The sequence below is a fragment of the Trichechus manatus genome, unplaced genomic scaffold (assembly GCF_000243295.1).
Source record: "Trichechus manatus latirostris isolate Lorelei unplaced genomic scaffold, TriManLat1.0 scaffold00006, whole genome shotgun sequence".
NCBI classification, from domain to species: Eukaryota; Metazoa; Chordata; class Mammalia; order Sirenia; family Trichechidae; genus Trichechus; species Trichechus manatus.
The window spans coordinates 10,706,221-10,728,013 of record NW_004443942.1 but is presented as its reverse complement, the minus strand read 5'-3'; the positions used below and the strand labels follow the sequence as shown (position 1 = coordinate 10,728,013).

At 37.4% G+C, this 21,793-nt stretch overlaps 2 protein-coding genes across 10 annotated transcripts in view; both read left to right on the top strand.

Moving 5' to 3' along the window:
* Window positions 1-12,678, top strand: part of UEVLD (UEV and lactate/malate dehyrogenase domains) — a 43,319-nt gene extending 30,641 nt beyond the window's left edge. For 2 of the 7 annotated variants that reach the window (XM_004369705.2, XM_023737707.1), the window contains 4 exons: window positions 931-1,104; window positions 7,090-7,153; window positions 8,793-8,916; window positions 9,998-12,673. In XM_004369705.2, coding sequence (XP_004369762.1) covers window positions 931-1,104; window positions 7,090-7,153; window positions 8,793-8,916; window positions 9,998-10,165 — 530 coding nt within the window. In that variant the 3' untranslated portion in view covers window positions 10,166-12,673. Of the gene's footprint in view, window positions 1-930; window positions 1,105-7,089; window positions 7,154-8,792; window positions 8,917-9,608; window positions 9,662-9,997 lie in introns of those variants that run through there. The other 5 variants (XR_002825137.1, XM_023737700.1, XM_023737713.1 and 2 more) reach the window with 5 other exon arrangements.
* Window positions 12,679-14,490: 1,812 nt separating this feature from the next.
* The window catches only part of TSG101 (tumor susceptibility 101), a 50,645-nt gene continuing 43,342 nt past the window's right edge, over window positions 14,491-21,793 (top strand). The window contains exon 1 of one of the 3 annotated variants that reach the window (XM_004369699.2): window positions 14,491-14,683. In XM_004369699.2, the coding sequence (XP_004369756.1) occupies window positions 14,642-14,683 (42 nt within the window). In that variant the 5' untranslated portion in view covers window positions 14,491-14,641. Of the gene's footprint in view, window positions 14,684-19,876; window positions 21,257-21,793 lie in introns of those variants that run through there. The other 2 variants (XM_023737677.1, XM_023737681.1) reach the window with 2 other exon arrangements.

Genomic DNA, 21,793 nt, shown 5'->3' with positions numbered 1-21,793 from the left:
GGGGTGGAGAAGGGGAGAGTGTTGACACAGCACAGGGTTGGCAACCAGTGTCACAAAACAATTTGTATATTAACTGTTTAATGAGAAACTCATTTGCTGTATAAACTTTCACCTAAAGCACAAAAATATATGTATATATTTTCAAAGAGTTGGGTGATACTGGATCTAAATTGGTAAACAAACTTTTTAAGTGCATGCAATATGTGTTTGGAGCATGATACGCATTTTGCTTGTTTTTCTATAGTAATTGATTGAGAGACACTGGTCTCAATTCCTGACATCTTTTTGGCATGTAAGAAAAAAGTATGTTTTTGCTCATAATGTTATACTGCATAATGGTATATGAATTAGTGTTTTCATTTAAAGATGGAAATTCAGCTTGTTAAGACATATAAAAGAGAACTCGATACGAAAAGAAATTACTGTTCTCTGGTCTTCTGTACCGTTTTATCCTCCTTGCTTAACTATTCTAGGAAATGATGTATTTTCTAGTCTTAATTTATATTTAAGAACCCTAAAACTCATTGTCAGGTCTATTCCAACTCATAGCGACCCTATAGGACGAATAGAACTGCCACATAGGGTTTCCAAGGCTGTAATCTTTATGGAAGCAAACTAACATATCTTTCTCCTGTGGAGCAGCTGGTGGTTTTGAACCACCGACCTTTTGGTTAGCAGCCCAGTGCTTAACCACTGCGCAGCGAGGGTTCCTTATATTTAACAACAAAGTTATGTAAAATCATGTTGAAACCTGTTTCATGCTTTTGATATACATAAAAAAGATGTTATACTTCATGGTGCATATTGCACCTAAGAAGAGTATTTAGAAGCACTAATATACTTACTAAAATAGTAAATATTTTTTTGTGAGCTAGGCTAGACGTATATGAAAAATAACCTTTATGTTTTCAATTTGCATGCACAACTTAGTGGAAATCATGACCTATGTGACATGGAAGCTGAGTGCATTTCCTGAAAATCGAGTGATTGGAATTGGATGTAATCTAGATTCACAGAGATTACAATATATTATTACAAATGTTTTGAAAGCACAGACTTCAGGAAAAGAAGTATGGGTTATTGGTGAGCAAGGAGAAGACAAAGGTGAGAAATAACATTTTATTAGTTATATTGAAAACCTAAATGACAGTATTCATGGCATTCAGGTGTATCCAGGGAGTTCAGAATTGTGGCACTTGGTTGGCTTCTGTTCCGCATTAACTGCCTTCTGGGTAGCAGGCCTTGTATTGTAAATGGAGTCTTCAAATATGTCATCTCATTGTATTTACTTTTCTACAAGTTTCAGATGGGTAAGTTACTTTTTAAAATTTGTACTTTTCTGTGTTTTCTAATTTTGCCATTATGGATAGGTAGTAGTTGTATAATTTTTAAGAAAATTATTTTAATAAAATAATAGCAGTATTTTAAACCTGTATAACTCTAGAAAGATCAGTACTAGAAAGAGTCAGGCTATAGAATAAACACTTAAAAAACCTGACAGTATGATTGAGCAGAAGTACTTTTCAGGCTCCAAATGCTTGTTGTCACTAACACTAATCAATAGGACCCTGGGATATGGTAGGAAACAAAGAACTTGGAGCAGATTTATTAGAGAAAGGAATGTCTAGGGAATCAAACAAATCCAAGACCCTGAATTTTACTCTCTACTACCATTCAAGTTCTGACCCATGTCGATCTCTTGGTTGCCTGGCTTACTGCAAATCTCCCAATTAGTTTGCTCTTCCTCTCTAGTCTGCCTTGTAAAAGATGCTGGACTAATAATAATATTAGCCATAACTTACATAGTGTTTACTGGATGCTTTCACATATTAACTCAATTAATCTTCCTAAAACATAATCATTTTTTCAAAACTTTCACTGGCTTCCTGTGATCAAACCAATACCTTTTCTTGTCACTCAGGGAGCCCCAAAATATAACCCTCATCTTCCTTCCAAACTGTAGTTATGGAGGTAGCCATGTTATTATAGAGCTGAAAGGGACCCAAGGGATCATCTATTACCTTTTGTTTTAGGGATCCAGCAATGGATACAGGAAAGTTAAGCATGACCTTCCAGGAGCCTCCAGCTTTTAGGGTCAAAGAAAGACTAGAACTCGGGTCTTACGCTTCCTAGCCCTACCCCACAGCTTTGTTTCAGCCACAGAGCCCTTTGGCCACTGCATTTTCCTCCCCTATAATCCCTCTCCCCCTCCCCGCAACACACAGCATATCCAAATCTCATTCTTCAAGATCTAGGTCGTCCCCCTTATGCTATGAAACTTTCCCTGACCACATCACTCCACAGTGATTTCTTCCTTGAAGCTAAAAGCAATTGTTGTTTATATGGTAATTAACTACATACTGTCTCATGACATTTCTTCTTTTGTTATACTGCTCTTTGTTCTTATCCAATTTGATTTTTTGTGTGTACCTTTTCCTTATTGAAAGTGTAAATTATAAGCTGTTTTTTTAGTTGAAAAAGTAATCCATGTTCATTGCAAAAAACTGTATAGTACTAAAAGATATGTATTGAAAAATAATTCTCCCCTCTATGCCAGATACCCATTCACAGAGGCAATCACAGTTACCAGTTTCTTGTGTAACCCTCCAGAAATATTCTGTGCGTAACCTCTTGCCCTCAAGTTGATTTCGACTCAGAGCGACCCTGTATTACAGAATAGAACTAGACCCATAGGGTTTCTAAGGAGCAACTGGTAGAGTCGAACTGCCAACCTTTTGGTTAGCAGCCATAGCTCTTAACCACTGCGCCACCAGGGCTCCATTCTGTGCATAGACAAGCACACATGAAATAACATCATTCCCCTCCTTGTCTTTTAACTTACCAATGTGCCTTGGAAATAAATGCATAATAACATGAGTCTCATTTGTTCTCTTAAACTACTAGATATACCATAATTTATTTACATCATTCGCCTCCTTGTCCTTTTACTTACCAATGTGACTTGAAAATAAATGCATAATAACATGTCTCATTCATTTTCTTAAACTAGATATACCATAATTTATTTTGCCAGTCTTGTTAATTAAGTTACAATTTTTGAGGAATACACTATACATAGTGGATATACAATAAATATTGAATGAATAAGAACATTTCAAATTATGGTTGTACTGCTTTTCAATTCTTAGAAAATAAAGGATGGTGTGAGTTGTTAAATAATCCCCTACCCCAAGCCAGTATATCTGAGTAAAGGAAGAATATAATAGGAATTTGATTATGAGTTCTTCACACTTACCAAAAAGCAGTTTGTGTTTGATTAAATGAACTTTTATCCCAAATGCAGGAATTTAATTCAGAAAATATTTGAGCACTTGCTTTGCCTAAGGCACTGTGCTAGCTACTATTAGAGCTACATAGATGTGTAAGAACCAGTCCTTGGGTTTAGGGAGCTCAGAGTCTAATACAGGAAGTGACTATAATAGAAGGCAGTGTTGACTTACTATGAGAGAAGTCCAAGAAAACTAGGAGAAAAGCACAGGGAAGGGATATGGTAATTCTGTCTTGAGCTATCAAACGGGAACTAGAAATAGAGGGATGTAGGTGCATTGAATTCAAGTCACTTAAATATAGTATTATATAATATTTGATATATATAAAAGAGTACATGTAATGTGTATGTAAGTTTTAAAGCATAATAATAGAGCAAACACTCATGAATCCACACTCAATTTAAGAACTGTAACATTACCAATACCACTGAAGCTATCTATGTGCTTCCCCCCAGCCCATCTCCCTGTCTCCCATCTGGAGGTAACCAGTATCAGATTACGTTTTATCCTGTCTGCTACTCTTGTTTCAGAGGTAGTTAGATTCATGGATAGGTATGCTTACCTTGCCCCTGGAGCCAGAAATGGATTAGAGGCTTTCTCTGCAGCTTCATATGTAGTCATCAATACTCTGAGCTCTCTACTTTGACTTCAGCGGAGGCCAATCACTGGTTATATTATTTGCATAAGTGACACACCACCACAATAATAGCAATTCTAGTTACTTTTTATTGAGTGCCTACTGTGTGTTAGGAGCCCGTGGTGCAGTGGTTAAGAGCTCAGCCACTAACCAAAAGGTCAGCAGTTCGAATCTACCAGCCGCTCCTTGGAAACCCTATGGGGCAGTTCTTTGTCCTGTAGGGTCACTATGAGTTGAAATTGACTCGACAACAACAGGTGTACTGTGTGTCATGCTCTGTATTAAATGCTTTGCATATCATTTAAATTTTAAAAATACCCGATTTATTTATGAGGAAATTTACAGCTCAGTGAGGTTAAGTAATTTGCCCAGAGTCACATATCTAGTAAGGACAGAACTGAGATTTGAAGCCTGATCTGTCTCACTCCAAAACTGTGCTTTTTCTTGCTGTGATTTAATGCGATAACTTAAAGCATTAGCACAGTGTCTGGCACAGCAAACATTCAGTAAATGATAGCTGTTATTACTGTGATTGGCAAGATGGTAATGAATAGAAAATCGGCAAAAGGACATGAAAACTCATACTTTGAAGTAAAACATTAGGATTGGGAAACAAAGTTGTTAAGAATAGCAGTTGTATAAGTAAAAAAAAAAAAAATTCTCATAGAGTATTTCACAGATGGCAGCTACAGCCTGGGGGAGGCATCACATGACATGTAAGACCCTTTAGGATCTGTTTCCTGCTTCCCTTCCCAGCTTCATCTTCTGCTATTCTGCCAGACATTCTATGCTAGTCAGATGGTCAACTTGTAGTTTCCTGAAAAGCTCATGCATTCTCATGCCTCCTTGCCTTTGTACCTGCTGCTTCCTCTCCCTGAATCCTCATTCACTTGGCTAACTCTTGCTTACCCTTCAAGACTGGGCTTGAGTGCCATCTCTCCCAGGAAGCCTTCCCTAATTCTCCAGCTTAAGTAAGTGCATGCCTCTATTATAACTATTAATCACACTGTTATAATTGTATATCTGCCTGTTTGTTCCCCCTGCCAGGCGTTAAGCTCCTTGAGCTTGTAATAGCCTATAGTAGGCCTCAGTAAATGATGTTTTTAGAAATGAACAAATGCTCCTGCCACTTCCTTGTTGTGACCAAAGGTCATTCATATCATGCCACACTGAATTAAATGGTTAGCAGAACATATGCTGTGGAGCTGCTATTTCAGCTGTGACACTGAAATCATATGTAAACTTCAGAGAACCTCTTCAAATGGTGTTTTAGGAATCCAAGGACTCAACCTCAGAGCAGTGTTAGATCACCTGTTTTGGGCATTTATCTAAGGTGTAGGTGTTGTATATAATGGAAAAGAACTATTCCACAGTCATTTTTCATTAAAATTTTTGGGGCCAGAGGATTATTGTTCTTGAAGAGTAGAACCAAAAAGATCAGAATTAATTAAGCACACTATTTGAAAAGGCTGCGTAAACTAGATTGTAGATACATTTAGGAAGTCTAAGGGCTGGACAGTAAGCAAGCAGAAAATGAAACAGTTAGGTCTATCTAACCTTATTTTGGAAACCCTGGTGGTGTAGTGGTTAAGTACTACCACGGCAGCTAACCAAAGGTCGGCAGTTCTAATCCACTAGGCGCTCCTTGGAAACTCTATGGGGCAGTTCTGCTGTGTCCTATAGGGTCGCTATGAGTTGGAATCAACTTGACGGCAATGGAGTAACCTTATTTTAAAATTTTAATGACCGTGTCACAGCAAATTTGAACACTGTGAACACTTTTTTCCTGCTTCCTGAACATTTTTTTTGCATGGCTCTTAAAAGTCAGGACTCAGAGAGGAAAGATAAAGAACGTTATACATATATAAACCAAATGCCAGTAATAAAATTTTCAGATTTTTTTGTGTCTTTTCTCTTTTCTTAAACCTACCTTGCTCCTTTTATTCCTCTTTCCAAGGTCTGTAAATGTTGTATTTCATTTAGCAATCATTTTTTCCCAAATTTTTTATGTATTGTGAATATACTAATGTTCCAGATTTTTTAAAGAAAATAATTCATGTATAATCCTCCCACCTAAGTAAAACTTTTTTAAAAAAATCCCTTATATTTCTGTCCACATGTATTTTTATTTTTTTATATAATTATTTTTGGTTTTACTTTTTTCCATAACATAAAAACTTCCATGTTTTTCACTTACTGTTGCAACATATGTTTTTCTTTCTGTTACAAAATAAATTCTGGATTGTGTGCAAGGCCAGTTCTGTGTACCTAACACTATGCTAAAGAATATATGGTGGAGGACAGAAAGGAAGAACACGTGGTTCCTGCCCTCCAGAAGCTTATAATTAGTTTGAGTAAGGGAGGTATCTGGATACACATGGTGCAGAAACTGTCACGAAGTGGTCTAATTTTGAATGTGGATTAGCAAATTTGTATTTTAACCATAAGATATTATATATTTGAATGTATTTTTGTTTCACCTACCCAAATACCAATTATTTGTACCAAATAATGTCTTCACACAGATGAGAAGCAAATGAATATTGGAAAGGTTTCAAAATGTTAGTGGCAATTCTGATATAATATTCAAATATGGTATAAATATCCAGTTCATGCACACAGCTTGGAATTATTGGATTGTTTTTATGAATGATACGAGTGAGAGGAAATGGGTAGCCCAGAAGATGTTCTTAGAAAACAGGACCCTGCCTGTTTAACAGCTGTGGAAATTCTAGCCCAAAATAAGTGACCAAATTATTTCTCACCTGGTAAAAGAAATTCACCTTAGTGCAGTTCCCAGAACAAATGCCAAGTGCTTGCAGCACTTGAGAACCTGTTGTACACAGCCTGCTGAGGAAAGAACGCTTTCTACTTGAACAGTAAAATGGCTGTTGTAGAGCTCTATTAATTAATGAGGGAGAATAGGGAGGGAGGCTTTGAGTAGGCTTTGGGGATTATAGCTCACAAAGTTTTTTCTTGTGCCAGGCAATCAGTGCAGCACATTTATTGCCATCAGTGGGAAAATGTAACTGTTGCGGGGGGCGGGGAGGGAATCTTTTATATAAAGTTTAATACAGGTACTTTTTGACTGCAAAAGATCATTTATTACACCTTTTCCCAAGAGAGTCATTGGCAAAATATAATTTTTCATTTAATTTTTAGTGCTCACATGGGGTGGCCAAGAAGAAGCAATGAGTCATAACTCTAAGGTGCAGCTGTCCAACAGGTAATACTGAGTGCAGATTTGCATTTATCCGGCAAAAAATTATGTAACTTCATAGCTAACATGACACTATTTACTAGCATGTACTTAACCAGGTTTCTGCAAACAAAACTAGCTAGTATGGACAAAAGTACAAGGGAGCAGTGTTTTATATTCTTTGATTTCTTACCTGAAGGTAAGTCTAAGAGTGCTTTGCAAACTTTTAGATCCACAGGTGACATTTAAAGGGTAGAGGAGGTTCCTTACTTGCCAACAGTGATTTACTGCTTCTATATCTAAATATCTGAGATTAAAAATTTTCTTAATGTAGTAGAGAATTTGTCCATGCCATTTAAAATATCAGTTTATTAATCACACATAAATGTATTTGGAAATTAGTCTAATACAAATGAATAAGCCATATCTTATGTTCAGGCAAAATAAAGTGTAGTGTACAGTTCCTTTTATCTTTTGCCTTAATTCTGAGGCCTTCAGGCATCTGTGCCCCATAGGTTGAACACTACACACTACGTATTTTCATGCCATTTGTTGTTCCACCATCATAAATAACAGATTTTTCTGCAGTGTGATTGGTGGAGATTGTTAGCTTTTTAAACTCTCGCTTATGGTTTTTAGAATATAACAACTGGAAAGAATGTTCTCTTATTGAGAAGAGTGCTGTGTGGGATAATCCATTCTAGTCTGATTCTCTATAAAATCCAGCATTCACAGTTTTTAAAAGGAAGAAATTCAAGCATTTTTGTTTAATTTACATCTATTTTTTTATTATTGACAAAAGGAATGTATGTTTATTATAAAACTTCAAATACTGCAAATATCTATAAAGTGGAAGGTGAAAATCTGGGGTAATGTGGTATCCTCCAGAGACAACCACTGTTAACAGTTCATTATCTGCTTGTCCAGAATGTATTTTCAATGCTTCCACAAACATATTATCATTATTACTTTTTATAAAAATAGGTTGATGCTATTCACACTACCTTGCAGCTTCTTTTCTTAATGATAAATCTTGGACATCTTTCCATATTGTAGATATAAATCTACCTTATTCTTCTCAACAGCTATATGGCTTTACATTTGGTAGTGATTTAGTTAACCGGTCCCCTTTTAATGGGTTGTTTTCAAATTTTTGAATCTTAAACAAGGCTATAACAAACAAGCTTGTATGTATACCTTTGCACACTTGAGCATATTGCTGTAGGGTAAATTCCTTGAAGAGGAATTTCTAGATCAGATATTGCTCTCTCTTTAAAGGTTTCATCACTTTATACTCTAGCAGCAGTCAGGGGAATGCCTGTTTCTCTAGCTTCTCTGAAATTATTTATCTGTCATTTTAATCTTTGTGAATTTTCATAGGCAAAACCAGTATTTATTGTTTTAATTCATATTTAGTTATAGATTAGTGGTAGTGAGATCTTTTTATGTTATTAGGCCATTTGTATTTTCTGTCTGGGAACTGCCTATCTGGCGTTTTAAGAAAAGTGTAAATAATCATTAGATTATCTGTAGGCTTTCCTAAAAATTGTTGTATAACTCGTATTTTTTTATGCCATAAAAATAATTAATACCTTAAACAGAATGTAAAACTACATGTGCATATTCTGTGCATTTTCTGGATTTTTTTTTTCCTTTGGTAATCTAGAGCCATGGAACTGTTAAGAGTAAAAGGTCAAAGATCCTGGTCTGTCGGACTGTCGGTAGCTGACCTGGTTGACAGTATTGTGAACAATAAAAAGAAAGTGCATTCTGTATCAGTTTTAGCAAAGGTAATTGCTATTCTCATTTTCATCATATTTTTAAACTTTCATATTGTTAATATAAAATCAACAAAATTTCTATTCACACAAAATTTCTGTCTTCAATGCCACTAGCTTTTAGAGTAACACTTGGAGGGGGCAGTATAGTCTAAGCTCTATCTTGCTTGACTATGGGAAGTCTAGGCTTCTGCCAGGCTTCATTCCCCACCCCCAGCCCCAACCCCAACCCTAATGTAATTTTTGGAATCCCCAAGAAGTACTTATATACTTCATAAACAACTTCTGGTCATCATTTGTCACTTTAGCCAGCCAACCGGTCTTCTATAGTTCAGTTTTTCCTTTACTACTTTACCCCAAATATAAATTCCCTAAAGTATAGGGTCACTATGAGTCGGAATCGACTCAATAGCAATGGATTTGGTTTTTTTGGTTTTAAAGTACAGGTAAAGGAGCCCTGGTGATGCAATGAATGGTTAAGCAATCAGCTGCTAACCAAAAGGTCGGTGGTTTGAACCCACCAGTGGCTCCGTGGGAGAAAAGATCTGGTGATCTGCTCCCTTAAAGATTACAGCCTAGGAAACCCTATGGGGTAGTTCTACCCTGTCCTGTAGGGTTGCTATAAGTCAGAATCAACAGCACACAACAACAACAAAGCACAGGTAAGATGAGGCACAAATGCTTAACCAAATTTTTTTTTGAAGACTTAGGAATACCAGGAGGGGAAATGTAACACAGAGAGGAAAACTTAAAACAGGTACTGTGTTTGACTCCACCCAGAGCCCATGCCGTACCCTCCCCCTGCCCCCAAGGAATCCACACTGACCATCTTTTTTCATAGCCCTCAACCTGCTATCAGCGTTGCAGGTTCCAGCTTACCTCCTCACAAAGAGAATTTCTTTGACCAAGTCCCTCCTGTCAAAAATTTCCGAAACAATATCTTGAATTTAGAAAAGAATGAAACAAAAGAAAAAAACTTTTAAAGTTCAATTTGTAATACTCTGTGCTAGGACTAGAAAAGTAAGAAAGTATATTTAACTTTTTTTTTTCCCCAGTGGTTCAGCTCTACTATAACCATCATTTTTCATTTCAGGGATATTATGCTATAAATAGTGAAGTGTTTTTAAGTTTGCCTTGTATCCTTGGAAGCAATGGTGTATCAGAAGTCATCAAAACCACAGTGAAAGAAGATACAGTGACTGAGAAACTCCAAAGCAGTGCATCATCAGTCCATGGTGTCCAGCAGCAGTTAAAACTTTGATCCTAAAGTGCAGAGTTACCTAAAAGGTCATCTAATTTTGCCAACAAATATAGGGTTAAGAACTTCTGTGTCTTATTCTTACAGACTGCTTGGTGAAGGTAGATAGCTTTTTCGTTAGCTTTGTAATTTGAATCCTTAGAGAGAGGTAGAGATGGAGATTAAAAAAAATGTAATTTTCTTTGGTGTTCTCAAGATCTGTATACCATTCTTTAAACCTACAGCTGTGATGAACATTCGTCTGCAATGTTTATCATTTTAAACTGTGTCCCCTAAACTAGAAGCACATTCAGCACATTGGGAATACTTTGAAAGTGATACATCTTTAAAAGAAAATTATTCTTTGGCTTTTATAATAAAAACACTAATAGCTAAAGGCTCAGTATGGATTTACAAAGTCCATGCTAAGTGTACATTCAAAGGATCCATAGCTTAAGGTAAGATATGAATGTTTCTTCTTTAAAATGTAGTTGGTATTAATGGTAAAGCATTTTATTTCCTTCTTCAAATTAATTAGCTACCAAAAATGGAAAAGAATTTTACATGCACTTTAAATAGTGAAAGGGAAGGTGAAATTTCTAAATATATAAAGACAAAGTATACTTTAATTTCTAGTGAAACTGTCCTTTCTGAAATTTTCTGTAACCTCTTCCTGGCTATGTAAGTTTTCCAACATTTCATAAACTAACTGATGATAAACTAGAACTGTAGGGAAATGTGTTTTTAATAGTAATAGATTATAAATGAAAGCCAAGCAGTTTACTTTAAAGCCAAAAGTATGAGGCATTCATGAACACAATTGGTCTTATGGGAGAGAGGTTGAATTAACTGATTGATGGTTCTGAGCAAACCCTTTAATCATTCCTGAAGAATTGGTTCAGAGTGCGTACCCTTTGGTGATGGGTCAATAGCAATATCTTCATAAGTGAAAGATAGCATATTATTCCTATTGTAACAGGCAACTAATATTAACAGCTAACATCAACACTTTTTATATATCAGGCAGTGTCATGAGCACTTTTATTTTATTGAATCCTTAATAACCCAATGAGGTGTAGTGTCTATTATCCTCATTTTATAGAGGAGGAAATTGAAGTTTTAAGTTCCCAAGATTTCATGGCTATTAAGTGGCACTTATTCATACAACCTGTACTTTTTCTAGGCACTAAAGGAGGGAAAAGGCCTAACAGCTAGAATAGTTATCACCGGACAATAAAGCTGGGGTTCTGTATAAGTGGAAGAATTGCTTTCATTCTTACACAGGGGTTTACTTTTTTTTTTTTTTTTTTCCTTTTTTTAACATAGTTTTTTGAAAGATTGATTCCCTGGCTTCCCAGACTTGGGAAATAGCAGAGAGGTTATGCACTGAGGTAGGCATTTATTTAGTCATTCACTAGGCACCATAGCAGGCACTGCAGACACAATGTTGAATAAACCTGGACAAGGTACAAGACCTCATGGCCCTTACATTCTAGTATGGGAAACACAGTAATCAAATAATCTCACAAATAAATATACAATAGCAAATGTAGTTAAGTACTGTGAAGTACAACATGCTTTGAAAGCATATAATAGGGAAATCCAAAAGTGGTCAGGGAGACAGTAGCCAGATGGTTTATAAGGGCAGGCGCATCCTAGGTAGAAAGGAAACAAACCAGTGTTGAGTCAGTATAATAATGGATGTTTATAAGGATGAGCTTAAATCATAAAGAAAAGGTTATATTCAGTATCACGTGTTTAAGAAAGTAGAGTATTTAATATACTTGAGAAGATTTCTACCAAAAATGACTAGGATAAAAATCTTGTATATTTGAAGAGGTAAGCATTAGTTATATGTAATTTCACTACACAGGTCATTTTGGTGTTACTGTAACAGTGTATCCTCACTATCCTTTTGTATGAAATAGGAAAGTAAAACTGAACCATTTCTTGTATTTTTTTAAACTAGCCTTTTCTAATATCTAACCTAACTGCAACATACTGTATAATAGATGAATTACCAAGAATTCACTAATTATAAAAGGAACACATCAATACAACAGATACTTATTGAGCATCTTCTGTTGTTGCAAGTATTATGTTAGAATTTGAGTATTCAAAGATGAATAATATAGTCTTTGCCCTCTGGAAGCCCAAAATATAGAATTCTCTGTATCATATATTTCCTTGAGTATTGAGCATTAGCAAACATGTTGTAAGTCCCCTGTTTAAGTCAAGAAGCAGTGCCACCACCACCACTACTCCCCTATGATTTGGTGATACTATGGCATTCATGATGCTTCTATTAACTTTTAATTTCTTCATTTTTTCCAGAATCATGTGGTGCCTCTTACGATTTTTTTAGTGCTTCTTTGATATTATAGCAGAAGATAAATCTGTTATGTTTCTGTTTACACTGTAGTTTTCCTTAAATTAGAAGAATAATGAGTAAAATAAACCTTGACTTTAAATCACCTGGTGATGCCTAATTTATTAAGTGGACAGAAATTTGTTTAGTTTGAGGAGAGGTTCTTTCATATAATTCACACCCAGAAACCAAACCCACTGCCGTCGAGTTGATTCCAACTTACAGTGACCCTATATGACAGAGTAGAACTACCCCTATAGGGTTTCCAAGGCTGTAAATCTTTATGGAGACAGACTGCCCCATCTTTCTCCCATGGAGCGGCTTGTGGGTTCAAACTGCTGACTTTTTGGTTAGCAGCCGAGCACTTCAACCACTACACCACCAGTACTTAGGATATATTATTTCCAGTGGTTTCAGTGCAAATGAGACTGGATGTTATCAGTTGTTTTTTTTTTTTTAACTTAAAAAATTAATTTTTAGTAAAAAAAAAACTTCTAAAGCTTTTTAAACCTGGAATCCCCATGCCCCTCCTCAATTCATAAAAGCTCTAATTGAAAATACTCCTGAGAAAGCTGTGGCTTTAAGAACAGTCTGAACACAACATTGCTTTTAAGTGACATAAAACAGTAGATGCAGTGGAAGAATAGATTCACCTATGGTTTGGTTTGACTCAAGCTGTATGTTTCACATATGGTATCCATACCCAAAAATGATACCTGTTGGGATAGGTTTATTTTGTGTGTGTGTGGGCAACAATTTATGATGATGCTTCCACATGCTTTCAATTAGGCCAGCTTAGAAGGAAATCAACACCACAGCCTTGTCCTAATACGCACTGTCTAAAATCATCCAAACTTATACTTGACATCATAAAACGCAATCTTTACAATACCATGAGTGACAGTGTGCTTATAAAACTGACAATGACTAATGTAAGTGACCATGAAGAACTTTCATGGGTAGCAGAAATTCAGTTAAGAACAAGTTCTACTCTTGTACTATACAAGGCACTGAGGATATGAAGATCACCTGTTCTCAAGGACTTGGACTTCAATGGTGGGTGGACTAGTAAACAAATAATTATGTTGTTAATTGCTGTAGTCAGCCCTGGTTATGTATAATAGAACAAAATGTTGCCTAATCCTGTCATAATCGTTGGTGTTTGAGTTCATTGTTGTGGCTATTGTTAGTCCACCTCATTGAGGGTTTCCTTTGTTTTCCATGGCCGCCTACCAACCATGATGTCCTTTTCTAGCAACTGGTCTTTCCTGATGCCATGTCTAAAGTAAGCAAGTCAGAGTCTTGCCATCCTCGCTTCTAAGGAACACTCTGGTTGTAAATAATTATAGTGCAAGGTAAAATGCAGTCTGTACTATCATTTATGCCTAGGCATAAGTTCTGACTTAAAGGAAAGGCTTCCTAAAGGAGAATAACTTACTGTCTGGACTCCTGTGAAACCAAAGCTCTGCACCTTGCCCTTCCGAACGTAGCATGAAGAGTTTTCAAACTTAAAATTAAGTTTTAATCCCCTGATATATCAGAGACCCCAGGCATCCTGTAATGAAAGCCTCTCGTTTTAGAGTTGGAGGTGGGGGGGAGAAAGCCCGCGTTATAAGTGCCCTTGACTACTTCTATCAGAAGGTAAGTCAGTGGCCTAACAATTCTCTGACTCCCAGTCCAGTGCCCTCCTACTTGATGGGTCAGTCACTAAGACTCATACGCAAGTCCTTCATATTTCTTCCTCTCCCTATACCTGTCTCCTTAGTCTAAGGGCGACCGTGAATTACCTGTCAATCTTATCCAGGCCCAGAATTTAGACCATTGGAACAGATTTGCCCTCACCACTGGGACTGTTCCCGGCTCGCCATGTCTAGCATACGAGGGACAGCGTCGATCAGACCCATCCCACAGTAGGCATCAGTCCTACATCGTGTTCACCTTCTCCCTAGAACGGTAGCCTCGGAAGTGACGTAGAGGAAGCGGAAGAGCTGTCGTGGCCGTCGACTTCCTGTTGCTAGAGGTTGGGGGGTGGGGGGCTGGCTAGTCGGTGTGTGATTGTGTGGGGCGGCCTGGGGCAGCCCGGGAGCGGCTAAGCCTCTGCCTGTGGGGACAGGAGTCGCGAGGCGGCCGCCATGGCAGTGTCGGAAAGCCAGCTCAAGAAAATGGTGTCTAAGGTGAGGCCGGCGCGCGCTCGCATCCCCGCGCGCGCCCTCCGCTCCCCTCCCCGCCTGGGCCGGTTCATCTTGGCCCAGCGATCCTCTCGGGCGGGTCGGAAGCCCAGAGCTGTCCTTGGCAGCTTTTGGACCCCCTCCCCCCAAACCTTGAGGCGCCTGTCGCTTTGCGCCGGAAGCCCCAATTCGGGGGGCGGGGAAGGTGGGGGGCGGTGTCAGTCAACAAAGGCACGGAGCGGAGGCCGCCTGCCACCTGCAGCCCGTTCTCCTTTCTTCCGGAGACTTTGGAGCGATCTGTGGGGCAGTATAGTTATCGTTTTAGTTTTTATAAACACAAAGAGGGGATCGTACTTAGTTCTCGATCTGGGGCAATCGTCCTCCACTCCTACTGTCCGGAAGTAGAGATCGGCCCCCCGAGAATGTGGTCTTTTCAGTTTTGTAATCCCTACTGAATCTCGACCCATGGGAGTTAAGTAACTATTGGTTGAATTGACTCACTTATAAGTAGAAACTTCCAAAGAAGCTAAAATACCAGTACCTCACTACCCCAGATGAAATACATAGAATTCCATCACTATTTCAGGGACATCGTTTTGCTAAAAGTAACTACGGTTAATTGTATGCTTATTACGCGTATTTATTTGCTTTGAGCTTAATTTACAGTCCTCATAGTTCAAGACCGATGTATTTTTTTTTCCATTTTTTAAAAAGCAGATAGGCATTTTGTGTTTTAAAGCCGTGATTTATTTTGATCATTGCTTCAAATGTGGCAGCTGACATCAGAGTTGAATTTTGTTTGTTTGTTTCTTATTTTTGTTTGCTTTGAACAAAGCTGATTGGAATAGATATATGTGAAGTCTTTGAGAGTTGAATCTTGTTCAGTTCAATGTGTTAGCTTTGGATACTTTTGTCAAAACAAAAGTGGTAGAAATCAAAGTAAGCAATTTTCTTTGAAAGTAGACTTTTTTTCCCCAGTAAAATCGTTACCATAGTCTTTGGTTGAAGAGCAGGTAATCTCTAAAGAGAGAGAGAGAGTTTTTTAAATAAATCATCTCTTGGTTATTTAATCATATCTTCTAGGCTTCTTGATTTTCTTTTGATAAAGTAGTTATCTTTAATTGTAAAGAAGGTTTTGGGGAGTAGCCAGAGGATTGTGGCCCACGTAAAGGTCTACGTTGTAACATTTATACATCAGGTTAAAAAAAAAAGTATATTGTTTTACATATTGTGTAATTGAAGAGTGTCTGTTCCATGACATTTTTGATCTTTAAATTGATAGCATAGTCATTAAGTTTTATCCCTTAGCATAGATAACTGATTTGCACTTTAAAACTTGATTGTTTGAATCACCAGCTTTATCAACCCAATTCCAAATAATGTGAATTTATTTTAAAATTGTGTAATTCTAAAGGAAGTTAACGCTTCTAAAAACTCAAGGAATAAGAAAGTGCGTATAGTAAACATTGATGACCCTCCCCTGCCCCCAGTAACTAGTTTAACCATTTAAAAGCACATGCATACATGTATTTCCACCTTTATTTTCCTTGGGTGTTTAAGCAAAAGTGGGATCATGCTTTTCATGTTCTCAAATGGATTTTTTTTTTCATTCAGTATATCACAGACATCCTTTGATATTAGATATATAGATCTACTTGTTCTATTAAATGTCTACAGAATGTTTATGGTAGACTAGTCATAATTTAACTGTTTCCCTGTTGATTGCATTTAAGCTTTCTACAATTTTTCCTCTAGTACAAATAATGCTAAATTGAACATCCTTGTACATATTATCTATCTTTGCATATTTGTAGTGTTGTTTCTTTAGGATAGATTTCTAGAAGTGGAATTTCTGAGTTAAAAGATACGCCCATTTGAAATTTTGCTTCCCGTTGCCATCAAGTCGATTCCGACTCATAGCGACCCTATAGGACAGAGTAGAACTACCCCATAGGGTTTCCAAGGCTATAATCTTTACGGAAGCAGGCTGCCATATCTTTCTCCCACGGAGCAGCTGGTGGGTTCAAACTGCCAGCCTTTCAGTTAGCAGCCGAGTACTTTAACCACTGCACCACCAGGGCTTCTTGGAATTTTTATTAGTACTGTGAAATTGCTTCCCACTCCAAAAAAAAAAAAATTGTAACAATTTAGTGTGAAATAATTGGATGTAAGTGTATATACAGATTATTAAGTTCCTTTACCATAAACTTGCTTTCATTATGATGATTCAATTTTAACAAGCATTTATTAAACGCCACCTCTATCCTTAGGGCTGATTCATGAAAGAAAGGAGGAAAGAAAGAAAAGAAAATGAAGGGATGACTTTTATCCTTGAATCATTTATAATATAGTATAGTGTTCTTTGATCTTTTTTCTTCCCATACCACCAATAAACATTTTTGAAAAAAAACTTTGTACCTACCCTACATAATTTTATCCTGTCCTAATAGTGTATTTTTATGCTTCAATGTCTTTTATTGACCACCTTGTCATAGTTCTCTGTAACAACAATACCTATATACATTGGCATTGAAGCTTTAAAAAATTATAAATCTAAGTGTTAAAATGTTTCTTCTTGAGTAAGTTATAGTTAGTTACAAGTAATAGTAGACAAAAAATAACAAACACAATTTTTGACATTGTTATACTTTAGAATATTTTTTAACATACTCTCAGTGAGGTGATGAGGCTTTTTCCTTTTAGAAGTTTATTTACTTGTGGCTACATATTACTTTTTTTAAGAATGGCTCAGGCTCAGCATCAGTTTTACTCCTGCTATTTTTATGTATGTAAGTACTGAGAGCGAGACTTCACCTTACGGACTTTGGACATGTTGTTAGGAGGGATCAGTCCCTGGAGAAGGTTATCATACTTAATAATGTAGAGGGTCAGCAGAAAAGAAGAAGACCCTCAACAAGATGAATTGACATAGTGGCTGCAGCAATGGGCTCAAACATAACAAAGATTGTGAGGATGGTGCAGGACCAGGCAGTGTTTCGTTCTGTTGTACATAGGGTCGCCATGAGTCAGAACCAACTCAACAGCACCTAACAACAGCAACGAGTACTGAGAAACCTTGTTCATATAAATAATGGGAATAGATGGGAATGAAAGTTTTGTTATAGCATTGCCACCTTTGAACTCATTAGGGAGTTGAATGTCGAAAATTACATGGTGAACTATCATAAAAATTTAAATGATTCAGTAGCTGACAGCTCATCAGGTGTTTCTTCAGTGTTGTCGCTCATCAGGTGTTCCTTCAGTGTTGTCGAAAGCAAAGAATTGGAAAAACTGCACCAAAAAAAAAAAAGTAGTCATTCACTTTCTCAACATCTCACCAATACTTCCAGTTGTCCTTTGGTGCCTGGGAGCAATGCACTATATTAAGATTCTAAATGGATGGGAGAAAGGCAGTTATGAAACGGGTAGTGGGAATGGTGAAAATTTAGCAAAAATTACATCTGGAAGTTGAAGACAAATCTGGAAACTGCCTTAAAACTCTCCTTGCTTGCCTACCTTGGAAAGTTTTTGTGGATCATTAATTTGGGTGACACCATCACTCTCTTTCCTTCAGCTGTCAAATTTTATTTTAAAATATCTGATTGGAGAAAAATCATGAATTAGCCAAATTTGAAAAGCTGATTTTTAAGATTACTTCGTGCTTCTGGGTTATGCCAGAACTTGTCTATCAGATTAAGTCTTGCACAAAATTAAGAGTTGTGGAGTAGAAGAATGAGAAGGGGGCAGAGTGCATATGACTGTAGAGATGTACGTTGCCATCACTTTTTGTTATAAATTGTACCCAAGAGAATTTCTTAATATTTTTAATATTGACTATTGTAATAAAAAGTAAAAGTAGTTTGCTTTCCTGGGAATGAAGCACTTCTGTGGGATTCTCCTGCTCAGAGTCCCTGGGTGGTGCAAACAGTTGATGTGTTCAGCTGCTGACTGAAAGGGTGAAGGCTCAAGTCCACCCAGAAGTGCTTCAGAAGAAAGGCCTGGCAATCTACTTCAGAAAACCAGCAGTTGAAAACCTTATGGCGCACAGTTCTACTCTGACACGCATGGGGTCGCCATGAGCCAGAATCGACTCGACAGCACCTGGTTTGCTTATGTCTTCCAAAGTGATGAGGGGATAACCCTTAAATAGAAAAAGAGGGATGAGGATACCCTCCCACCCCAACAGCCACCCTAGCCATCAGTCCTAACCCCTAGCCCCTCACCACAGTTTCTGGAGTCGGCAGGTGGGATGGCGCAGCCCCTCACACAGCAGCCTCATGCCCCAGTCTCCCAGGTCATTTGAAACTCAGGTCCAGCTCCCGGAGGTGATGGTTGGCCTGGAGCACAGCAGAGAGACCATCGCAGGCTACAGAGCCAAGCTGGCAAATGCCTAACCTGGAAAGACAGGACCCCCAGAACAGAGTTTGATTCCTTCCTTGTGCAAACACCTGAGAGGGTTTACATGCCAGTCTCTGTGCTGAATGGTGCTGAGAGAGAGATTGTTGAGAGACTGAATGAGCAAATGAAGAGTGGCCAGAACATATATAAAAACAGAGGGCACTTGTGGTTCAGTGGTAGAATTCTTGCTTTCCATGCAGGAAACCCAGGTTCGATTCCTGGCCATCTCATGTACAGCCACTGCCTGTCTGTCAGTGGAGACTTGAGAGTTGTTATGATGCTGAACAGGTTTCAGTAGAGCTTCTAGACTAAGAAGGACTAGGAAGAAAGGGTTGGCAGTCTACTTCCAAAAACTAGCCAGTGAAAGCCCTATGGATCACAAAGGTCTGAACGCATTGTACGTGGAGTCTCCATGAGTAGGGGGCTGATGTGGCAGCAGCTAACAACAAATAAATAAAAATAGACCCCTTACGACCACTGTAGATAACAGTTTGGCGATTCCTCAAAAAATTGGAACATAGAACTACCACATGACCCATCAGTACCAATGCTAGGTATATACCCAGAAGAAGTGAAGGCAGGAAAGCAGAAAGTAACTTGTAGGTACACCAGTGTTCACTGCAGCACTTTTCACTACAGCCAAAATACGGAAACAGCTGAAATGCCCATCAACAGATGAATGGATAAACAAAAAAGTGGTATATACACACAACGGAATACTACTCAGCCATAAAGAGACATGAAGTCCTGATGTATGCCACAACACAGATGAACCTTGAAAACATCATGCTGAGCGAAATAAAGTCAGTCACAAAAGGAAAAAGAAAAAAGTAAAAATAATTTAACTTTGTCAGGTCGATTTATATGAAAGGAAGAAAATTTTTAAGGATTCCAGCTTTTTTTCATATTTTGTTTGGTTTCAGGTAGGATCTTGCACTTTAGTGAGGTAGTATAGTGCATTTGACTCTAAATTTTTTTTTGATCTTCCACAGAAGTAAAACATTTCAAGCATCCCTGAGTATATATAGAAATTATACATGTAACGTATGAATTTATTGCGTACCTTAAAAAGCCCAAAATAGAAATTATAAAAGAAGGTGAAGAAACAGTTCTTTTTAATATCTTGCTAATCTTAGTGGTTTCATATTATTGTTAGCTATTATAGAAGGCTTATACTACACTTAAGAAGCGCTGGTGGTACAGTGGTTAAAGTGCTCAATTGCTAACCAAAAGTTCGATGTTCAAACCTACCAGCTGTTCCGCTTGAGAAAGATGTGGCAGTCTGCTTCCGTAAAGACTTACAACCTTGAAAACCTTTGGGGGCAGTTCTGCTCTGTCCTGTAGGGTTGCTATGAGTCGAAATCAACTTGACACTTAGACAAGGTTTCAAGGGTTATTATAGTGTACGTAAGGCCATATTTCAAATCTTGATCATTTCGAATGCTTTTTGATTATCATTATTTTTTAACCTCTTAATATGCATGACAGAGAGTGTCTACCAGAAGTTTCAGCTCTGTCTTTTTTCCTTCTGTTTTCTAGTGCTTGTATTTTTATTACTATCAATTGTTCCTTTGCAGGAATCTTTTTAAATCTTTGACCATTTTTTTGAGGATTGGTTTAGTTAAAGTCATAATAGAAATTATTTTTGCATAGCAGTGGAATATCTCAAAATTGGGAGACAATTGGTACAACAAATGTAGATTTTTGAGTAAAGACCTGAAAACAAATAATGTATCTCCAACTTACTTTTGTGCCCAAATGACCTTGGACAAATCACAATTTCTTGGATTCACCTCAGTTTTTTCCCCAGTCTCAAATGAGATAATACTGTGAAGCACTTTGTAATCTGTAAAGCACTATACAAGTATTAATTATTATCATTGATAATATTATTTGCTATGATCTTTTCCTTTCTTGACAAACTCAAAAAATGCTACTACCATTAGCCTTTGTTGTAGGGATGAAAGATGTGTAAGAATCTTGTCATCTTGTCCTTATTTAGGACAAGAATACTCAGATGCTGTTTTTGAATTTTTTAAAACCTAATTAAGATTCCTAATTTTCCCCTAGAGGAAACTGCTTTCAAAGACAGAGGGAGGACATCTTTAGAAGATAACTTTATACCTCTACCTGCCTCTCCCACCCCACCTCTTTTCACCCTAAGAACAAAAAATGAGCATGGTAAGAGGCAGGAGAGGGCATTCTACCTGTCTTTTATATATTATAATATAAACTATATATATAATATATATATAAATTATCTGTAATTATATACATGTATAATTTGTATATGTATATAATTACAGATAATTTTTTTCCCCTGGGCATTATCTTAGCTCCCAACTGAAACATAACATTTTTAGTTAACACCATTCTCTGCCATCATTTTAGCAATTTAACAGAGGTATATTTATACTGTATTAGTTCATCTTGCTTTACACAAATAACTTTCTATTTTAGGTTTTTTATATAGAGAACTAACTATGTATTCTGGCATAGTATATCTGCAGCATTCCTATCCGTGGAGTCACTACTAAATGGGTAGAAAAGAGTTGACAAATTGAAGATGCTGTGCACCTCACAGGAGCCCTGGTGGTGCAGTGGTTAAGAACTGTGGCTGCTACTCTTCAGACAGGGATTGGACTGGACTGTGGGACATAAAGTGATACTCGTGAGGAGTGTGCCTCTTAGCTCAAGTAGATACAAGAGACTAAACAC